Raw genomic sequence first — 19,375 nt, 5'->3', positions numbered from 1 at the left:
AACCATGTATTGAATTTAATTTTTAGTAAAGCAAACATTACATAATGCTTTAAAATTTTAAAATTCGGGGGGGGGGGGAGCGTACATCTAAAAAGATGAATGGAAAATTGTGCTTTCAGACTGAAGTGTTAGTTTTCTCACAGGGTTAACCATTTCATCTTGCCATCGGACACTGGGCATTTCATCTATGTCATGGTCATATGTGCAGTTCATATCCAGGTCCTGCAAAAATCTAAAACTGTGTGCTTCACTTCATGTAGCAAAGGCACCTATGTTATTCTCCCTTTGAGCAAAAGTTACGATCCAGTTCTCCTGCTGAAGGCGGGTTTCAGCCGTCCGGCCACTCACACCCTCCGTGCTGCGCGTCCCGGAATCACGGGAGGAGGCGGAGGCGAATCCCCGCTTACGGGGAAGGAGTCCATCTGTGGACCATTTGAGGAATCTCTGGACTGATCACAAGGGAAACCGAGCGGAACCGTGAAGCAGACAGACGGGAACAAAAGGCTATTGTGGTGTGAGGAGGCATCGGTCACTTCAGCTCCACAAGCAGACGTTGCTGCTGAACTGACACGTGGAGCCTGCTCCTGCCGGAGAAAGGTACAGTTTGCCGTTGGGGCAGACGCACAGTTCGTACACTGGCTGCCGAGGGTTTGAGGAGCTGGGTGCAGATGAGAAGGAGCCGGTCGGCAGATTTCCCAGCCGAATTGTGTCCGCGTTCAAAAATATCTACGGGGGGGAAAAGGGCGTTTTAATTCATGTTTGCATTCCCCAGTCCTCAGAGCTTTACAACGTGGCCTCGCGAGAAAGACTACACAACGAACAACTCTGTTGGCTCAGCTGCCACGCTGTGTTGAGCAAACAAATTACACTGCTAAGGTACAGCCCCAGCGGCTCTACAGCTATCTTCTCCTCCGAGACCGTGCATTCTGATGGAAAGTCCTCCATCTGCAAAAGCAACACGGTGCAGTCTGCTTAAGGAACCAAGCCACTGAATCACCGCAGAAAATTCATGATTTGACAGCGTCTCTCCATTGAACTTCTTAATCATGCCTAGTTTAAAGACTAGACAGAGAACTTAAAAGTCTCTCATGGGTCCCCAATGGGGGGACTTCCACACACATGTCATAGGTGCATGGGGGGAGGGGAAGGTCTTCCTGGAGATGAGATTATTGAAGGGAAGGGAAATTAATGTAAAAAAAAAATTAAGAAAAAAATGACTCTGGCCTAATTTAAAAAAAAATACTCCTAAAATCATGTTGGCAGACTGTCTAAAAGATAGTCAAAGTAGATTATCTGCAGGATTAACAACAGATAATTATTAGCTATAACCAGGTTTGAAGTCTCCGTGAAATATATTACTTGTACTCAACACCTACGTGGCTGTATCTTCTAACTTGCAAGATTGCTTCGCTTATTCCAAATCATGGACTTAACACTTTCAGGGGCAGTGATCGCATGGTTTAGACATGCCCGGGGGAAGTCCCCGAAAAAGAAAAAGTGAATCCTGAACTTGAATGAGCAAAGGAAAAACACTGTGTAGCTATTCCTTCATTCTACTGTTAAGTAGTAAATGACTGCCTAAACACATCTTTAAAATGACAGGAGAATCAGAGAATACACCATTTTCTACATATTTATCCTCATCCAGGTTTCATTCTTTTTTTACTAGGACTCTTGAAATAGCTGCCTAATAGGCCCAGCCAGCTGTCATCCTTGATCCCTTATAGTCTACTGTGCATATTGCTGGAGTACATTTTTAAGAAATGCAGATCAAACCACGGCACCCCAGGGTTCAAAATTTCCTAATGGCCTCCGCTACACTTAACATGAATTCTTATTCCTTTCCAAGACCCACTAGCCCTATGTAACCGGGACTCTCTCTCTCTAATATGATTTCCTATCATTCTTCTTGCTCCGGCTCTTACATTTTCACAAATACACCAGAAGAACTCTGACCTCAGGGGATTTTATCCCCTACTACTTTAGCCTGAAGTACTTTTCTGCAGATATGTACACGTGGGGGGTGGATATTAACGAGGTGGTTAGAGAACAGGGGTGGAAGGACATTTCCACTGTTAGCCGCTTTCATATTTTTAAAATGTTGAAACACAGTAACTGATTGGCTGTACAAATGAGCCAGAAACATCGTGTATATTTTAGATTTGGATGTGAGCATGTTTGTCCAAATGTCTGTTCTACGACTGCCCTTTCAGAAAGGATTGCCTAGCCGCCTTCCTAAAATAACACTCATCCATTCATTAATTTCTCCTCGACCGTTCTGCTTTTCTTTATAGCAACCCTCCCCTCTTAACATTTATTGTATATGTTCACTTATTGTGCTTCTCTTACTTAAAAGTGAGCTCTCTGAGGGCAGACTCTGCCTTTGGTTCACGGTTATGGAACAGTTCATAGAACTGTGGGAGTACATGGTGGGCGAAATAACGCACCTCCTTCACCTTGGACAGGTGTCTCCACCAAAGTCCTATTCATTCGCTTTAACCTCCACAGGCCCTTCCCTGGTGCTCCACGATGGAAAGACTCCTTTTATTTGGTTCTCCCGTAGCACTTTATTGTTATTACTCTTATTTTGCTGATATCCTATGTAATAAAACCCTAGTATGCAAATAGGCCAAACTGTGGAATGACCGGTCACTATGACGAATACTGACCACCAGGGGGCAGACGCTCAACACAGGAGCTGCCCCTGAGAGGGAGGTGACTGGTGATGGATATCAAGGGGCATGGCCGGCTGATGGGCGGTGTCAGGCTACCAGCCAAGGCAGGTGCCAGCAGGGGTCCCCAGTCACCCCGCCTGCTGGTCACCCCACAGATCGGCCCTGATCACCAGCCAGGCCTAGAGACCCTACCCTATATATTGGGAACAGTCTCTTAGATTTAAAAATTAAAACCTGGCAAGGCTACTCTAACACTGAAAAAACAGGATGATGCAGCGATGACATGCATGGACTCTGGCTTGCACATTTTGTGGTCAGCTCTGATTCTGACACTTATAACTGTGTGACAAAGCCAATTACTTAACTTCTCCCTGCTTCAGTTTTTCCACCCATAAAATGGGGAAAATGGCACTACTGCCTCAGAAGAATCATGTTATGTACTACTTTTTATTATCAGGGCAAAAAAATGTAGCTGCCCATACAACAGCAAGATGCCTTTCACCTGTATGAAAAGTATGGTCACTGGTGCACGCAGTGTCCTGGATTGCAAGAGGGATGTCCGACTGCTGGTTTAGGCCCAACACCCCCAGAGGGGTCCCAGATTGTGAGAGAATGCAGGCCGGGCTGAGGGACCCCTCCAAACCACCATGCACGAATTTTGTGCACCGGGCCTCTAGTTTATTATACTATTTTATAGTCATATTTATATCTTACATTCCCTACTAAATTTTGTCCTTGAAGGAAGGACCACTCCTTAATATTTTTATAATTCCACAGTGTTTGATCCTGCACTTCCAGTGTCCACATAATATAGTTGTTGACTAAATGGATTATGAAATAAATGAATGACTATATTTAACCACAGTATTCAAATTTAAAAAAGCATCATTACTCCTGGGTTAAGTGAGAGGAAAGTAGAGAGGAACAAAAAGGCCTTCACTTTTAATTATTTCCAGATTTGTTTAACTGATGTGAACATTAGAAATATAAACCAGCAAAATAAAATGCCAATACATTTTTGGGGTGTAGATGCGGGCTTCATTTCTTCTGGCTTTTGTTTCCTCCTTGAGGGACATTAATGATGGTAACACATCGTTACAGAAGCTGGGCTCTTTCCTGCATTTCTTCATAGCGGGGGAGGGGAGACCGCCCTTCCTGGTTGAGTCAGAGAGGACCTGGGATTGCAGAGCTCATCCCCCTTCCCTCACATTGACTTTAGGAGCCAGCACACTTGCAGACATTCTCAAGTTTTAAAAATATTATAGGGGCAAGCTCTGGGACGGTGGGGTTTAGGTCTGGATATTTGGAGGTGAGATCTCCGAAGATCTGTTAGGGCTGGTGTTTTGGCCAAGAAAACTTGAGACCTAGATGACAAACAGTGGAACATGGAAAGCTGAAGAACATATGGATAAGGAGGTCATGTGGGATCGGTCAAATGACTGTAGATATCGTGAATGGTTCACTTATGAATAAACACAGAAACACTTGTCACTGGTTAGCCCTGGTGATTTGCAGAGGCGTGCTGACCCCGTGCTGCCACACTGGCTTTTATAGCTGGAAGCTAATTGTCTTTCCACTGGTGTAGCCTGAGGGAATGAATGCAGAGAGTAGCTGCTTTTATACAGGAAGGGCAAGCAGGTGGCAGCCTTCAAAGCAAGCACAGACGTAGAGACCTCATCAGTGGCCTTAGCCTTGAACCTTACGGTGTGTGGCCCACTTCAGCTTTATAGCACTACCCTCCAGTTCTCCTATCCACTTAGGGGCTGCTCTACACAATATTTAGCTCTATGACAATACTTAATTCCATAAACTTCTGAGATCCACACTGTATCCTCACCCACATAAGGGAGGTATATCTTATTAATAGATAAATTAAAATGAACAGGGCCTTTAAAAAGAGAAAATCATATTTTATTGGCTTAGATAGAAAATAAGTCAGAAGGTAAAAGGGACAATATATATTGATTCTTTCAACCCAACATTGCTCAGCTTCTCCAGGCTTCTGCAGCATGGATGGGCTTGCTCGTATCTCTTTCTGTCTGCTAGTAATACTGTTCACTTTCCAACTTCTCAAATTGATATTTCTATCCTATATTGTCCTATAAACCATGTAATCCATTTGTTTGGAAACTCTTTCTGGTGCTCAAAATTACACCCCTGAGGTTTTAACTCATGGCCCACTGTGTTCTCTCCACTAAGATTCATTTATCCCATCCTTACCTGTTGAAATAAGACCTATTGCTGTAGGGAAAATCTTAATCAGTTTGCAAAATGAAAATTGTTTTCTCCTTCCTCTGTGTCTTGTAACATGTAACTACAGCATTGCTTTGCATATACTATTATATCATGTCCAGTGTCCTTATAGCTATGACTCTCATTGTCCTCAGAGCTGAAACTGAAATTCCTTGTAACACTGTGAGAAATAACTGCATCTTCTACAGTGCTGATTTTGTGTGTAATTTCATTTTTACACATTTTGTCCATTATTTTGGTAACCTCAATGCTATGCCTGTTCTGATTTTAACTAGTTCAAAAACTATCTAAAGATAGACTTGACATCATTTTATATTGTTTAATAAATGATCAGTCTGCCTTTCTATGGCATAGTCAGTGAAGCAAAGAGAAAGATTTTTATATCATTTCACATTACTTTGTAGGAAAATGACATGTTATTTATTCTAATATAAAGTGCTAAGCCTTTCTACATCTTTGTTTTATTAGTATAAAAATGACCATAGCTGAATACCTCTGGATATGATTTATTTATAGCATTTTACTCAATTCACAATTAAATGCCAACTGTAATTGATCCAAGGAATCTGCTGATATTTTGAATAAAAGAACATCAGTAAAAGTTGCATAAGTAAGGAAAGAATAAAGATTAATAACCACCAATATTTCTTATGGGATGATTCACTATGAATAATTTGAATGAATTATTAGCATGATAAAAGCAATTCTTTAAAAGGAATGTAAGATATTTAGAAAGATTTCTGTCTTGCTGTGGACGACAAAGTATTGTAGTCTGTAATAGTGGAAAGAGCCCTAAAAGGTAATATGGATATATTTTTAAAATATCATAAAGCATATTTCTAGATCACATAAGTTGTAACAAGATGCTAATGTGATTCTGACAATGACTTTGTTTATAAAAATGAAGCAAAATATATAATTAAAATGTATCTTGAATCAACAACTGAGATAATGGCATAAAAGTAAAAAAAAAGAATGTCTCCCTTTGATTCTATTAATTTATGCTCTCATCTTTACATCTGAAGAGGTATAAAATGCTCCAGAACAGCTCTTAAATTAGCCTTCCATTCTTTTTCTTCTCAATTTAAACTTCCTAAACTCATAATACAAAATAAATAAGCACACAAAGGAAGAAAATACTAAGGGAATTGATTGGCATAAACAGCAATACAACAGACTTAGCCCTCCAAGGGCTTTGGGAGTCACGGTAGAAATATACAGAATAGAATATGTTTTATGTATAAGCCTTTGAAATAATTAAGGTAGAATTAAAAACAAACAGGCAAACAAAAGAGAAACTGCATAAATGTTCATGCAGATTTGAAAAAACAACAGATGAGAATCCTAGAAATGAACAACATAATTACTAAAATTAAAAGCTCAATGTAGGGATTAAGTATGCGATAAGATACTGAAGAGGAACCTGGGCATGTAGATCTGAATAAATAAACGGAGTGAGGCACAGGGAGACAAAGAAATAGAAAGTAGGAAGGAGAGGCTAAGGGATCTTAGGGCAAAACAATGAAAAGTCTTAGCATTTCTTCAGAGTTCCAGAAAAAGTCCACAGAGAAAACGAGGAGAGGTAATATGTGAAGACACCTGATGAGTAACTTGGAGATTGACAAAAATGTGACTCTACAGACACAACAATCACAATGTTTAGAGCAAGTAAGGGAAAGGGAATAAATGGTGTCTATTGCATTAGACCGAAGGGAATAAATGGTGTCTATTGCATTAGAGTGCAAGAGTGGAAGACCGAAGACAAAAGGTTCTTTAGAGCAGACAGTGAAAAAAAGCAGATGGTCTTTAAAGGAATGACAATAGACTTAAAGGAGATTCTTGGGGGAAATGAAGTGAACAGAAAAAAACGATTAAGGAGTATCTCCTTACCCAGGAAATAACAGTACGGTTAAAAAGTAAATTAAACTTTCATTTTGTTTTCCTTTAAAAAAAAATGTAGGTACTATTTTTTTAAATATATATTTTTACATTGATTTAAGAGAGCACAAGAGAGAGATAGAAACATCAATGATGAGAGGGAATCATTGATCGGCAGCCTCCTGCACACCCCCTATCAGGGATCAGCCAGCAACCTGGTCATCTGCCCTGACCAGGAATTGATGACTTCCTGGTTCATAGGTCCATGCTCAACCACAGAGACATGCCAGCCAGGCTAGGCATTATTTCTATAGAAACAAACATTCAAGGTACTTTTTACGAAAATGTTTTCAAGACCAAAATATAATTTAAAAAAAGATTAATTTATTCTTGATAGTATCTTGACATTTATTATGTGTGTCTGCCAATTTTGAAACTACAGGAATTCAGATGCCCCATTCATTCTTGACATATGAATGAATATCTTTCAATATAAAATAAATAGAGCTTTGACTTAAGAAAATAACATTAGGTTTGCCAAGTTTTAAGAAGAAGTATTAATATGGTCATCATCATTGCTATCTTAAGAAGCAGCTCTCTATGTCTCAGCTGGAACCATATGCCTATACTTTGAGCGGAAGCACTCTCACCAGTAAAGGGCCACCCGCTACCCTGGGAACTCACCTCGCCCTCTGTAGACTGCAAGTGCAGCTCCTTCCTGCACGTGGCCTTGAAGTCTCCTGCAGCAGCTCGCACCTGGACCCCTCGAGGAGCCTCCATTATCAAGGACCTGGTTGGTGATTCAAGCCTAAGGGGAAAACAAAGGAATCCTTAAGAGTAAAAATAAAAAATTATTATGATGGGCTAAAAGATAACATTAGTCAACTAAAAACAGAGGAGTGGGTAGGAAGAAATAAAAATATTTTCCATTAAAAAAAAACAAAAAAACAAGTGACATTTATAATGATTTTTGATTGCCTTATTTATTTTTTGGCTTTTTATGAAATTATTTATTGCCATGGATGATTTACTCTCATTTGTAAATTGATTTACTTAGTTTCTTATGTTGTTTCCCTTCACAATACACATGAAAGTAGGTCATAAGTTTACTCGTTTAAATCTTTTATACATTTTCAATATTAATGATGGAGTTTTAATAAAGACATTTCTACAAACTGAGCATATAAATATCCCTCAATAAAGAGTCCCTATTTTGTGGAGATGAGAGAGCTTTAATGAAAATCATGAATACTGTAAACTGCCAAGCACGCACAGTAAACATTTATAAACTTGAACATTTTCAAAATACTCTTTACACTTCAAAGAAATTAATCAAAATGAAGAAATAAAACATTTCCTCCATCAACTGACTTCTACTGGTCGAGGAAAATGTCCACAGAATAAAAGACATTAGTCTAAGGAAGGAAAATTAAGTAAGGGATGATATACAAGTACAACATTATTACATACATTTTGAGATTGTAGTTATTCAAGATTGACTACATACATTTTGAGAGAAGTGTTTAAGATAGTTGAGTCTGCAAAAGAAAGGTAGCTGGGAGGCAGTTTCAAAATTATCTTCAAATATATAACTAGAGAAAAGAGCCAAGGAAGGCAGCATACAGAAAATAGAATACAGTCGTAAAAAGCACTGGAGTGAGAAGACACCGTCCTCCTGAACTGGGCTTTGGATAAGTGCTCTGCTCTGGGCTGCAGTGAGTGGCCTGTGTTCCCTTGACCACAGGAATTCAGGACAAGAGGCCCCTCAGGCTCAGATGCACCATCACTCCAAGCAGCTAGTTTACAGTGAGGCCATAGATCCAGAGCTCTTTTGCAGAGAGAACCACATTAAATAGTTTGATCATCTCTCTCTTTCTCAGTAGTAAAGTTGAAAGTGATATTGAGGGACTCCTGCCAGCTTAGAAAAGTGATTTGGGCATGTTCGAATGACTTTTCTTCTTTCTTTCCACTCAAAAACCAACTTGGAAACTTTCATCCCTATGGGCCTCTTGAACATCTTCATAAAATCCCTGGCAGAGCCCAGCCAGTGTGGCTCAGTGGTTGAGAGTCCACACAGGATCCAAGAGGTCAAAGTCTGATTCTGGTCAGGGCACATGCCCTGGTTGTGGGCTTGATCCCCAGGAGGGAGTGTGCAGGAGGCAGCCAATAGATGATGATACTTCTCTCTCATGGATGTGTCTCTCTCTCCCTTCCTCTCTTTCTAAAAAGCAATTAAAAACATAGTTAAAGCCTGTGTTTAAAAAAAAAAAAAAATCCCTGGCAGGAGTGAGGAGTGATGTCAGGTTCTGAATAAGATACTTTAAAGAAATATCTGTATGTTGTCTTTTTTTTTTTTTTTAAACAAAATCACACATTTTACAGAATAGTTGTAAACTTGAAAAGGAAAAATCACTTGTCATTTTTTATTCATAATCCTTATACTTTGACACATTATTTAATTTCAAAATCTGAATGTTAAAATGTGTATTTTTAATTAATTTTCCCAGATACGCCTCCAAATCTACATCACCTTAAACAGCATTATCTGTGATTCCTACTATTTCCATTTGTTAATTATTTGTAATATAAAATGTTATTCTTTTTTAATATCTCCAGAAAAATGATTTTAAATATGATGTTGCATGCAATAAACACCAATTATTCCAGAAAAATGATCTTATATATTATAATATTACATGCAATAAATATTAATAATTCATGAATAAAAGGATTGTAAGTATAATAATATTACCAAAACTGTACTAACATAGTATGATATCACAAAAGTTGTAGGAAGTATTAAAAATCTGAAAATAACAGGATTACTTCTATTATATTCTAGAATACTTTTCCCCTCTGGCTCTATTTTTGTTCATCAGTTTATGTTGTTCATTATATTCCACAAATGAGTGAGATCATATGATGTTTATCTTTCTCTGACTGGCTTACTTCACTTAGCATGATGCTTTTAAAGTCTATTTTGTCGGATACGAGTATTGCTACTCCAGCTTTTTTTTCTTTTCCATTTGCATGGAGGATTTTTTTCCATCCCTTCACTTTCATCCTGTGTGTGTCTTGTTTTGAGGTGGGTCTCTTGTAGACAGCATATAGTTGGGTCATGTTTTTGTGTTCATTCAGCTACTGCACACCTTTTGATTGGAGCATTTAATCCATTTACATTTAGGGTTATTATTGAGAGGTACTTATTTATAGCCATTTTAATTCTGTATGGCTAGTTTTCTTTCTGTTTCTTCTTCTCAGCAATCCCTTTAGCATTTCTTATAATGCTGGCTTGGTGGTGATGAACTCCTTTTGTCTTTTTTTGTCTGGGAAGCTCTTTATTTGATTGTCTATTTTGAATGATAGCCTTGCTGGATATAGTAATCTTGGTCTCAGATCCTTGCTTTCCATTACCTTGAGTACTTCATGCCATTCCCTTCTGGGCTATAGAGTTTCTGATGAGAAATCAGGTGTCAGCTTTATGGGAACTCCTTTGTAGGTAACAGTTTTGTTTTCTCTTGCTGCCTTTAAGATTCTCTCTTTGTCTTTAATTTTTGGCATTTTAATTATGATGTGCCTGGGCATGGGTCTGTTTGGGTTCTTCTTGCTTGGGGGTTCTCTGTGCCTCCTGAACTTGTGTGACTTTTTCCTTTACCAGGTTAGGGAAGTTTTCTACCATTATTTCTTCGAACACCTTCTCTATTCCTTTCTCCCTTTCTGCTTCTTCATGCACTCCTACTCTTCTAATATTGTTATGTTTCACATTGTCCCACAGCTCCCTTAAGCTGTCCTCCTGTTTTTTAATTGTTTTTTTTTTTTTCTTTTTGGTTTTCTAATTGAGTGATATTTTCAACTCTGTCTTCTAACTCACTTATTCAATCCTCAGCTTCCCCTAATCTGCTGTGTATTCCTTCCAATGTGTTCTTTATTTATGTTATGTCATTCTTTATATCAGACTGGTTTTTTTTCATAGTTACTATATCTTTTTTTCATACTGTTGAGCATTTTTAACATCATTACTGTGAACTCTGTTTCAGATAAATTTATCTCTGCTTCATTTATCTCTTCTTCTGGGGAATTCACTAGTTCTTTCATTTGGGGGTTGTTTCTTTGTTTCCTCATTTTGGTTGTCTATCTGGATTTGTGACTATGTATTAGGTAGATCCTCTACACCTTTCAATCTCTAGTGCAGGTCAGTGTTAAAGGCTGTTTTTGACTAGTTGGATCGGGCAAAGACTCAAAGCTTCCAGAGACCACCTCTCTCTACAGACTAATAGGATGTGACTTGAATTGCCTCCAGGCAATTTTCCTCAGGTGTGGTGAGTGTTTTGTTTTTTTTTAACAGGGTGGGGCAGTTGTTTCTGCCTGGAGGCTAATTACGGTATTACTTCTAATCTCTTATGTGGCCTCAGGGCAAGGTTTTTTCCAATAGGGTGTGCCGACTATCTTTCCCCCAAGGCAAGGCAGATGACTACTTGGGAAAGATGTTCTCCACTGCAAGAGGGAATGACTCAACCCAGGAAACTTGGGGTGTCTGCCTTCTGAGCTCTATCCCCCGAGTCCGCAGTCCTGGGTTCTGCTCTCACAGCTCCAGTCCACTTCACTGTCCCTCTGCCAGAGCACAAGGTGGGTGGCTCCACAGGGAATTTTTGTGCTTTGGACCTTTAAGAGGGTGCCTGAACTTTCAGCTGCCACTCCCTGGCAGACAGCACCCCACTGCTTTTTACAGCTAGATGTTATGTGGGTACCCTCCTCAGTTTGGTGCTCTCTGCTGGGGAGCCCAGCTTGAGGATTAGATCCCAAAGTTCTCAGTGGCACCCCCCCACAGCTGAGATATCTCTCCTGGAATCCAGTTGCCATCTGTGGGTGCCCAGCCAGCCCTTTCGCCCCTCCACCCCTCCTACCAGTCTCTATGCCTTCTCCACCTTTGGTCCTTGGGTATCAGGGTTCTCTCCTGTGAGTTTTCCGTTGATTATTCAGGAAGCCTTTCCGTATTTCAGGTGTAATTCCAGCTGGGAGCATGTCCATGCAGCATCCTCCTACTCTGCTGCCATTTATTTCTAAAATGTTATTCTTTAAGTTTGGCTATTACTGAACCATTTAAACAGAAGTCAGATAAAAACTTAATGAAAGAGGATTCAAGTTCTAAAACAGATTATGAATCTTACATTCACGGAAACTCAGTGATCTTATAAAGTGCGAGGAAAAACAGTTACTTTATCAAATAATTGATATGGTTTAGTTTGTTTCTGAGGATAAGGGGTTGGAGTTATTACTCATATGTTTAACAGTAAAATGTCCATATTAAATGTGTACATTTTTTGTAGCACATTTCTACCATGTCTGACATTTGGGATTAGAGCATTAAAATACATTAAGGATTTCAGGGTTCTTCAGTTTTTCCATTTTAGTGTTTACTAATTATTTAATCAGAAATGTTTCATTACATTCAGGTATCCATTGCCACTGTAGCCATAGAATAAGATGTTGGGAAAGAGGTGTGGTCTCAGATCTTATCGAATTATTTACCTTTTACACAAAATTTGTAAAATATTATGCTATGGAAATATAAGTAGGAAATTGTTAATTGATGTTAATTTCATCATCAATGGTATTAAGGTGTAATAGATAATGTTATTGGTATGTAGGGACAACTTTAAACTATATAATTCATGTTGCTAAATTATCATATTAATATAAATGCTATATGATTTAATGCCTGTATTTTATAATTATTTCAGGGAGAGGGATGTATAAAATGGACATTTAATATTCTTTACTTGAAAATTGAAGAATTGGAGATATTCCTGGATAAAAATAAACTCATACATATATCATATCATGAAACTTCTACTACTTCACAAAGTAATGAAAACATGTAATAAAAATCCAGCAAGAATCTCAATAGAATCTCTTGAAAGTTAAAACATTATGTCAAAATAATTGGGGGAGAAAAGTATGTGTAACAATTACCAGATTTTAAAAATAAAATAAAGTGGAAGATTTTTTAAAAAATTAGAACTTAATCTAAAATTATTTTAATTCAAATGATATTGGAATTAGAAATAGAAATTGGATCATTAAAACACAATTCAATCTAAAATAGATAGAAAGTATGAGAAATATCTGACAAATGTGCAATCATTTTGTGTTGGAAAATACTAGGTTACTTAATAAATGTTAATAAGTGATGCTTAATAAACTGACTAACAAAAACTGAAGAAAATAACATTGGATCCTTAACACACTCTGCAGGAATAACTTCCTGTTTCAACTATTCAAAATATAAAAAGTAATAGAGAAATCACAGACTATAAAATTCAACAGAAACTTAGAAGAAAATTCATAACCTAATTTTCCATTTTATGCATTCAAAGGAAAAAACTATAAAATATAAAAGTGTTCATTTTGAAAGTATTAAATTCACAGCACTGAATTTCTGACTATTTTTCAGAGTCGGTACTCAAAGAGTACATAGCAGAGAAGCATTACTGCTGAACTCTTGTCTGCTTGTTTTTCCAAGTGATTCTGGTTTTCATGGTTTTCACATAGCAAAGATGCAACAAGATTTTGCTTTGAAGGTTGTGCAATTCTCAGATTGAAAATGAAAGGCCTCGCTCTTAGAAGAAGTCTCACCATTCTGAGAAAAGAATTCAGAATTCTTTTAAAGTAAATCCCAGGATGCAATTACTAGATAGAAACTTAAGTGGAACTTAAGCATCATGTATCTTGTTTTTGCTAAATATTTAACAACGTGCCAGAGAAATAGTAGGCACTCAGAATTACTTGAGGTTTCAATGATGGCATGAATGGAGAATTGAACAGAAAAGTGTTTTCAGAAAAAAATTAAGGCCAACTGTGACTTGAATATATAAGAAATTTTACTGTCTTATCATTTCAGGCTACAATGAGCTTTCTTCAGATGCAAATCACATTCTTTTTTTTTCCCCCCCCAGTCAACAAAAGAGAAACTTTTTTGAGGCCCCAGCGTCACAGGGTTCAGGTAGAAGGCTGCCCTGTGGACCCAAGCAGTTGGTGGAGGGGCCTTATGTAACCTTCTTCTTGGGGCGCAGGTTGTTGGTGTGGCCGCGCTTCCTCCTGTGGCCATTGACAGCACAGGGGTGCAGGCGGGTGTAACACTTGCAGCAGATCATCTTGTCGCAGTTGCACTTTTGCGTGAGCTGGCGGAGGGAGGGTTCGATGATGCCAGCCCTCAGGAAGCACCCAGTGCAGGGTGGACTCTTTCTGAATATTGTAGTCTGAGAGAGTGCGACCATCCTCTAGCTGTTTGCCCGCAAAAATCAGACGCTGCTGGTCAGGCGGGATGCCCTCCTTGCCTTGGATTTTAGCTTTGAATTCTCAGCGGTGTCACTGGGCTCAACCTCAAGGGTGATGGTCTTGCCAGTCAGGGTTTTCTCAAAGATCTGCGTCTCTGCGTCTGCTGGGGAGGCTGCCGCCTCGTTGACGAGAAAGAGCGCAAATCACATTCTTTTTGTTTTCTCCAGTTTTCTTGTTTTCTGCTCACTAGCACATGCCATCCTGGTTTCTTCTTTCACATTATCTCAAACAAATCTCTGGCTCAATTGTCTTTGTTTCCCCATGTTTGCAAGCTAAAACAAGCTTCTCATAATGCTCATTTGTTACTAACTAGATAAATACGTAAATGCATACATAGAAAGTATAAAAGGAAAGAAGGAAGAAAGAGGGAGGGAAGGACAGAGGGGAAGGATGGGGAGGAGAGGAGAAAAATACTACTCTAAGAATTCTTCTTCTCTAATTAGTAGAACAACACCAGCAAAGTATTTCACCCCTTTATTGACAAAATGTCTCAGAGAAAAATACTCATCTACTTAATAAGTGGTGGCTTTTCCTCGAACTTAAAAATGATGTACATTAGAACAACGTGTTTCCAGAGAGTAATATAAAACCTCAATATTTCAGTTTTAAGTTATATTCATGCAAGAACAGAAACGATGAAAAGATGCCACTTACATCATTAAATATTAAACTCATTTACTGATTCCAAGTCAAGATTCTTGTCTGATTTTTGGAACAGTTAATGGAACTTGGATTCCAACAATCTTTGGGCAGTGGGCATTATATAATGGATTTCATCACTTCTCACCGTAGAGTGCAGATACCCTACTGGACTGTAATATTTTACTTATAAATTAACTTAAACATATAAAAGGAAGAACATTCATACACGAGTTATTCCAGGCAAATGTGGCATTATCTCCTTACTCACAATTCAGCATGATTTTTTAGCCCTTTAAAACAGGCTCTATTAAAAAAAAATTTCACCTGATATTAAAAAAATCAAAGAAACCCAGCGTGTAGGTTTAAAAAAAGTGGAAACTTAGCACAGAACTAGGCACATATTAAGCATTCATCAAACATCTGTTGAATAAATAAATAATAGAAATCTACTATATTTCTACACCAAAATATTACCTATACTCTATAATAAATATGTTGGGAAATTCCTTTCTAAAGCCTTTTATTTTTGACAAAAGCAAAATCAAAGGCAGTATGTCTACTTACTCCCCAAATTACCATTTTAATTACCTGCCCAACCATCCCACCATGTTGCTTAAAATTAGGTGTCAGCTAGGAGTGCTTCTATAGCCCTGAAAGGAAAATTGTCAGCAAAACTTGTAAAGATCTCAGACACTCTAATTTGAATCTCCAGTACACACATAAATAATTGAATAACCCCATCACCACTTTGCTTTATTTATGTTTCAGTTGTGGAATTTAGACCAGTATCACTCATCGTGGGGGTTGCCAATCTGCTTTTAGCAGCAGCAGATAAGCCTAGAATAAGTCAATCTTTAAATCACTGATGAATAATTAAAAACTAGGTACACTAGCCTATCTAATAAAAGAGTAATATGCAAATTAACCATCACTCCCCTACACCCACAAGCCACGCCCACAAGCCACACCCAACAGCCAATCAGGAGCGAATATGCAAACAAACCCAACCAAGATGGCTACCGCCACAGAGCAGGAGGGAGGCTTGGGTTTCCCCAGCAATGGAGGAAGCCAAGCTTTCCACCTGCCCTTGCGGGCCTAGGCCTCCACTCAAGGCTACAAAGTTTCAATGATAGACGATACATAAATCCAAACAGAAATGGCGGTAGCCACGGAGCTGGAAAGAGCAGGAGGCTAGGGTTGCCCCCGGCGATGGAGGAAGCCAAGCTTTCCGCACACCCTGGCCGGCCCAGGCCTCTGCTTAAGGCTACAAAGTTTCAATTATAGAAGATACATAAATCCCAACAGAAATGGCTGCCATCATGGAGCAAGCAGAAGGCTTGGCTCCGCTGCAGGCTACAAAGTTTCAATTGTAGAAGATAAATAAATCCCAGATACCAGGGCCTCCTCTTGGGTCGCCAGGGGGCGTGGCCGGCCTGCCAACCCCCACAGGCCCCTCGCCCAGGCTGCCCCACGCCCCAAGGGAACCCCCACCCTGATCCGGGACACCCTTCAGGGCAAACCAGCTGGCCCCCACCCATGCACCAGGCCTCTATCCTATCTAATAAAAGAGTAATATGCAGATTGACCATCACTCCAACACACAAGATGGCTGCCCCCATGTGGTCAAAGATCCTGCCCCCATGTGGACACAAGATGGCCACCACAAGATGGCCAGCAGGGGAGGGCAGTTGGGAGGGACCAGGCCTGCAAGGGAGGGCAGTTGTGGGCGATCAGGCCAGCAGGGGAGGGCAGTTGGGGGCAATCAAGCCTGCAGGGGAGGGCAGTTAGGGGTGACCAGGCCAGCAGAGGAGGGAAGTTGGGGGCAACCAGGCCTGCAGGGAAAGGCAGTTGGGAGGGACCCAGGCCTGCAAGGGAGGGCAGTTTGGGCGATCAGGCCAGCAGGGGAGGGCAGTTAGGGGTGACCAAGCCAGCAGAGGAGGGCAGTCAGGGGAAAACAGGCTGGCAGGGGAGCAGTTAGTCTTCAATCAGGCTGGCAGGGGAGTGGTTAGGGGGTGATCAGGCGGGCAGGCAGAAGCGGTTAGGGGCAATCAGGAAGGCAGGCAGGCGAGCAGTTTGGAGCCAGCAGTCCTGGATTGTGAGAGGGATGTCCAACTGCCCGTTTATGCCCGACCCCACCGGGATCGGGCTTAAACGGTCTGGGACCGGGCTTAAACGGGCGGTCGGAGATCCCTTGAGGGGTCCCAGATTGGGAGGGTGCAGGCTGGGCTGAGGGACACACACCCCCGTATACGAATTTCGTGCACCGGGCCTCTAGTATACTAATATAATTTCATCCACATTTCCCCTTATGAATTTTGAGACATACCAGCAAGGTAATTAAAATGCCAGTTGGTTCTTATTCCTCTTTGGGCAATATATTTTTCCTAACCACAAAGCATAAAATGGGTACACGATTACTAAAATGTTAGAAGTAAAAAATGTTTCTTTTAGAACTTAGTACTTTAAAATTTTTTATTGAATGAATCATCAAACTCTGATATTTGTATTAAAACAGTTCAAAAATAACTGAAATCAGTGTTTGTTAAATGTGCCTTAGCAATAGGACAACAAATGCTGACACATTCCTTTTATACATGCATTAAGTAGTCCTCATTATTCAGTTTTGCTAAATTTCAGTAATTCAAGTGAACAAATACTTATCAGACACTATAATATGTGAGATACAGTGCTGGGTGCTACAGAACTAAAGATAATAAGCAAAGAAGATGCAGATCTGTTTTAATGGAGCCGGCAACCTTGTTAGGTGGAGAGGGATAACATTTTGTGTAATTATTATTACACAAAAATGTTAAATTCCTGAGAAAAGCATCACAAATCAAGACTATAACACACTATGCGACACTATTTAGACATATTCTCCAATCCTTCTAAATCCTTGGGGTTTTGGCCTAATGTAAATAATTACTGTGGTTATCTTATAAACAAACTAGAGGCCCGATGCACGAAATTCACGTAAGGGTAGGCCCTCGCCACCTCGGCCACTGCCTAGGCCCTCGCAGCCCCGGCTTCGTCTGGAAGGTCGTCTGGACGCTTTCCGCAGTTTGGCCGTTCGGTTGATTTGCATATTACACTTTTATTATTATAGATACCTTGATCACAGTAAGAAGGCACCTTCTGTTATTGTTTAGCTTTTTTCAATCTGGGTTACTCTACTAGGGAGAAACTGAGTTCTTCAGGAAATATTATCATAGAACTATAAGGTCTGCAAATTTTACACTTTTAAAAGCATGTCTATTTTGGCATTAACATTTTTCTACTTTATTTTTCTACTTTCACTTGAGCAGTTTTCCCCACTCATCAAAATGGGAAGGGCAAAAACTGATATTTATGAAATAAACATTTTTTCTTACTATTTTTATAGCGTTTTCAAGACAAAGACTCTCAGGTAGATACTCTGATTTAGCTTTAAATATGATTGTAATATTTGATTTATTTTTGAAATATCAATATTGTCCTTTTCAAATTAATTAATTGGGTTGACAGTGGTTACTAGGTTCATATAGATTTCAAGTGTACAGTTCTATGATACATGATCTGTATAATTCATTGTATGCCCACCCCCAAAGTCAAATCATTTCCCCTCACCATATATTTGATCCCCTTTAACCTTTACTAAACCCTTCACCTTCCCTCTAAAAACCACCATAATTTTATCTGTGTCTATGAGTTTCAGTTTTATATCCCACACTAGAGGTCTGTTGCACGAATTTGTGCACCCAGTGGGGTCCCTCGGCCTGGCCTGCGGGATCGGGCTGAAACCTGCCTGCCGACATCCCCCGAGGGGTCCCAGATTGTGAGAGGGCACAGGCCAGGCTGAGAGACCCCACCGGTGCATGACTGGGGCCAGGGAGGGATGTGGGAGGTTGGCCAGCCAGGGAGGGACCATGGGAGGGCTCCAGGGCATGTCCAACCTGTCTCGCTCAGTCCCAATTGGCTGGACTCCAGCAGCAAGCTAACTACTGGTTTGAGTGTCTGCCCTCTGGTGGTCAGTGCACGACATAGTGAGTGGTTGAGCAGCCTTAGCATATCATTAGCATATTACACTTTGATTGGTTGAACAGTCGACCAGACAACATTTAGCATATTAGACTTTTATTATATAGGATATCAGTAAAATCATATGGTTCTTAGCTTTTCCTGACTTACTTATTTTGGGTAGTATGATATTCTCAAGGTCCATCTATATTGTCCCAAATGGCAGTATTTCATGTTGATATTTTATAAAAATACTCTAGCAAATGCATTTTAGAATATAATTTACTCATCCAAAATTAATTATGTAAAGTATTTTTTTAAACAACATAGTATTCATAGTATTATATTAGTATAAGGTGTGTAATATGATATATTATATGTATACTAGAGGCCTGGTGCATGCCCCCTCTCACAGTCCGGGAGCCCTCAGGGGTGGGATGTGACCCAGCGATCAGGGGAAGGCGATACCACATCACACCTCTGCTGCTGCCACTACCAGCAGCGCAAGCCTCGGCCGGCCCTGGTTACTTGAGCCTTGGGCGGCCCTGGGCAGCTGGGCAGCTGCCATCTGAGGCTTGCCTGCAACTCGGGCC

The 19,375-nt window shown here is 39.9% G+C and overlaps 1 protein-coding gene and 1 pseudogene across 4 annotated transcripts in view; both read right to left on the bottom strand.

Moving 5' to 3' along the window:
• Positions 1–534: 534 nt before the first annotated feature.
• SGCZ (sarcoglycan zeta) overlaps positions 535–19,375 on the bottom strand; it is a gene marked incomplete at its 3' end in the record, with an annotated part of 649,851 nt that continues 631,010 nt past the window's right edge. For all 3 annotated transcript variants that reach the window (XM_080660708.1, XM_080660710.1, XM_080660709.1), the window contains 2 exons: positions 7,491–7,614; positions 535–726 (listed from right to left, as the gene is read on the bottom strand). In XM_080660708.1, coding sequence (XP_080516834.1) covers positions 535–726; positions 7,491–7,614 — 316 coding nt within the window. The remainder of the gene's footprint in view (positions 727–7,490; positions 7,615–19,375) is intronic.
• Positions 13,765–15,386, bottom strand: LOC308243253 (ubiquitin-ribosomal protein eL40 fusion protein-like; annotated as a pseudogene). The gene is made up of 2 exons: positions 15,375–15,386; positions 13,765–14,263 (listed from the first exon to the last, which is right to left on the bottom strand). The product of its transcript is annotated as a ubiquitin-ribosomal protein eL40 fusion protein-like (transcript).

The sequence above is a fragment of the Plecotus auritus genome (assembly GCF_963455305.1).
Source record: "Plecotus auritus genome assembly, chromosome: 3".
Taxonomy (NCBI): Eukaryota; Metazoa; Chordata; class Mammalia; order Chiroptera; family Vespertilionidae; genus Plecotus; species Plecotus auritus.
This window is presented reverse-complemented; position numbering and strand designations above follow the sequence as displayed.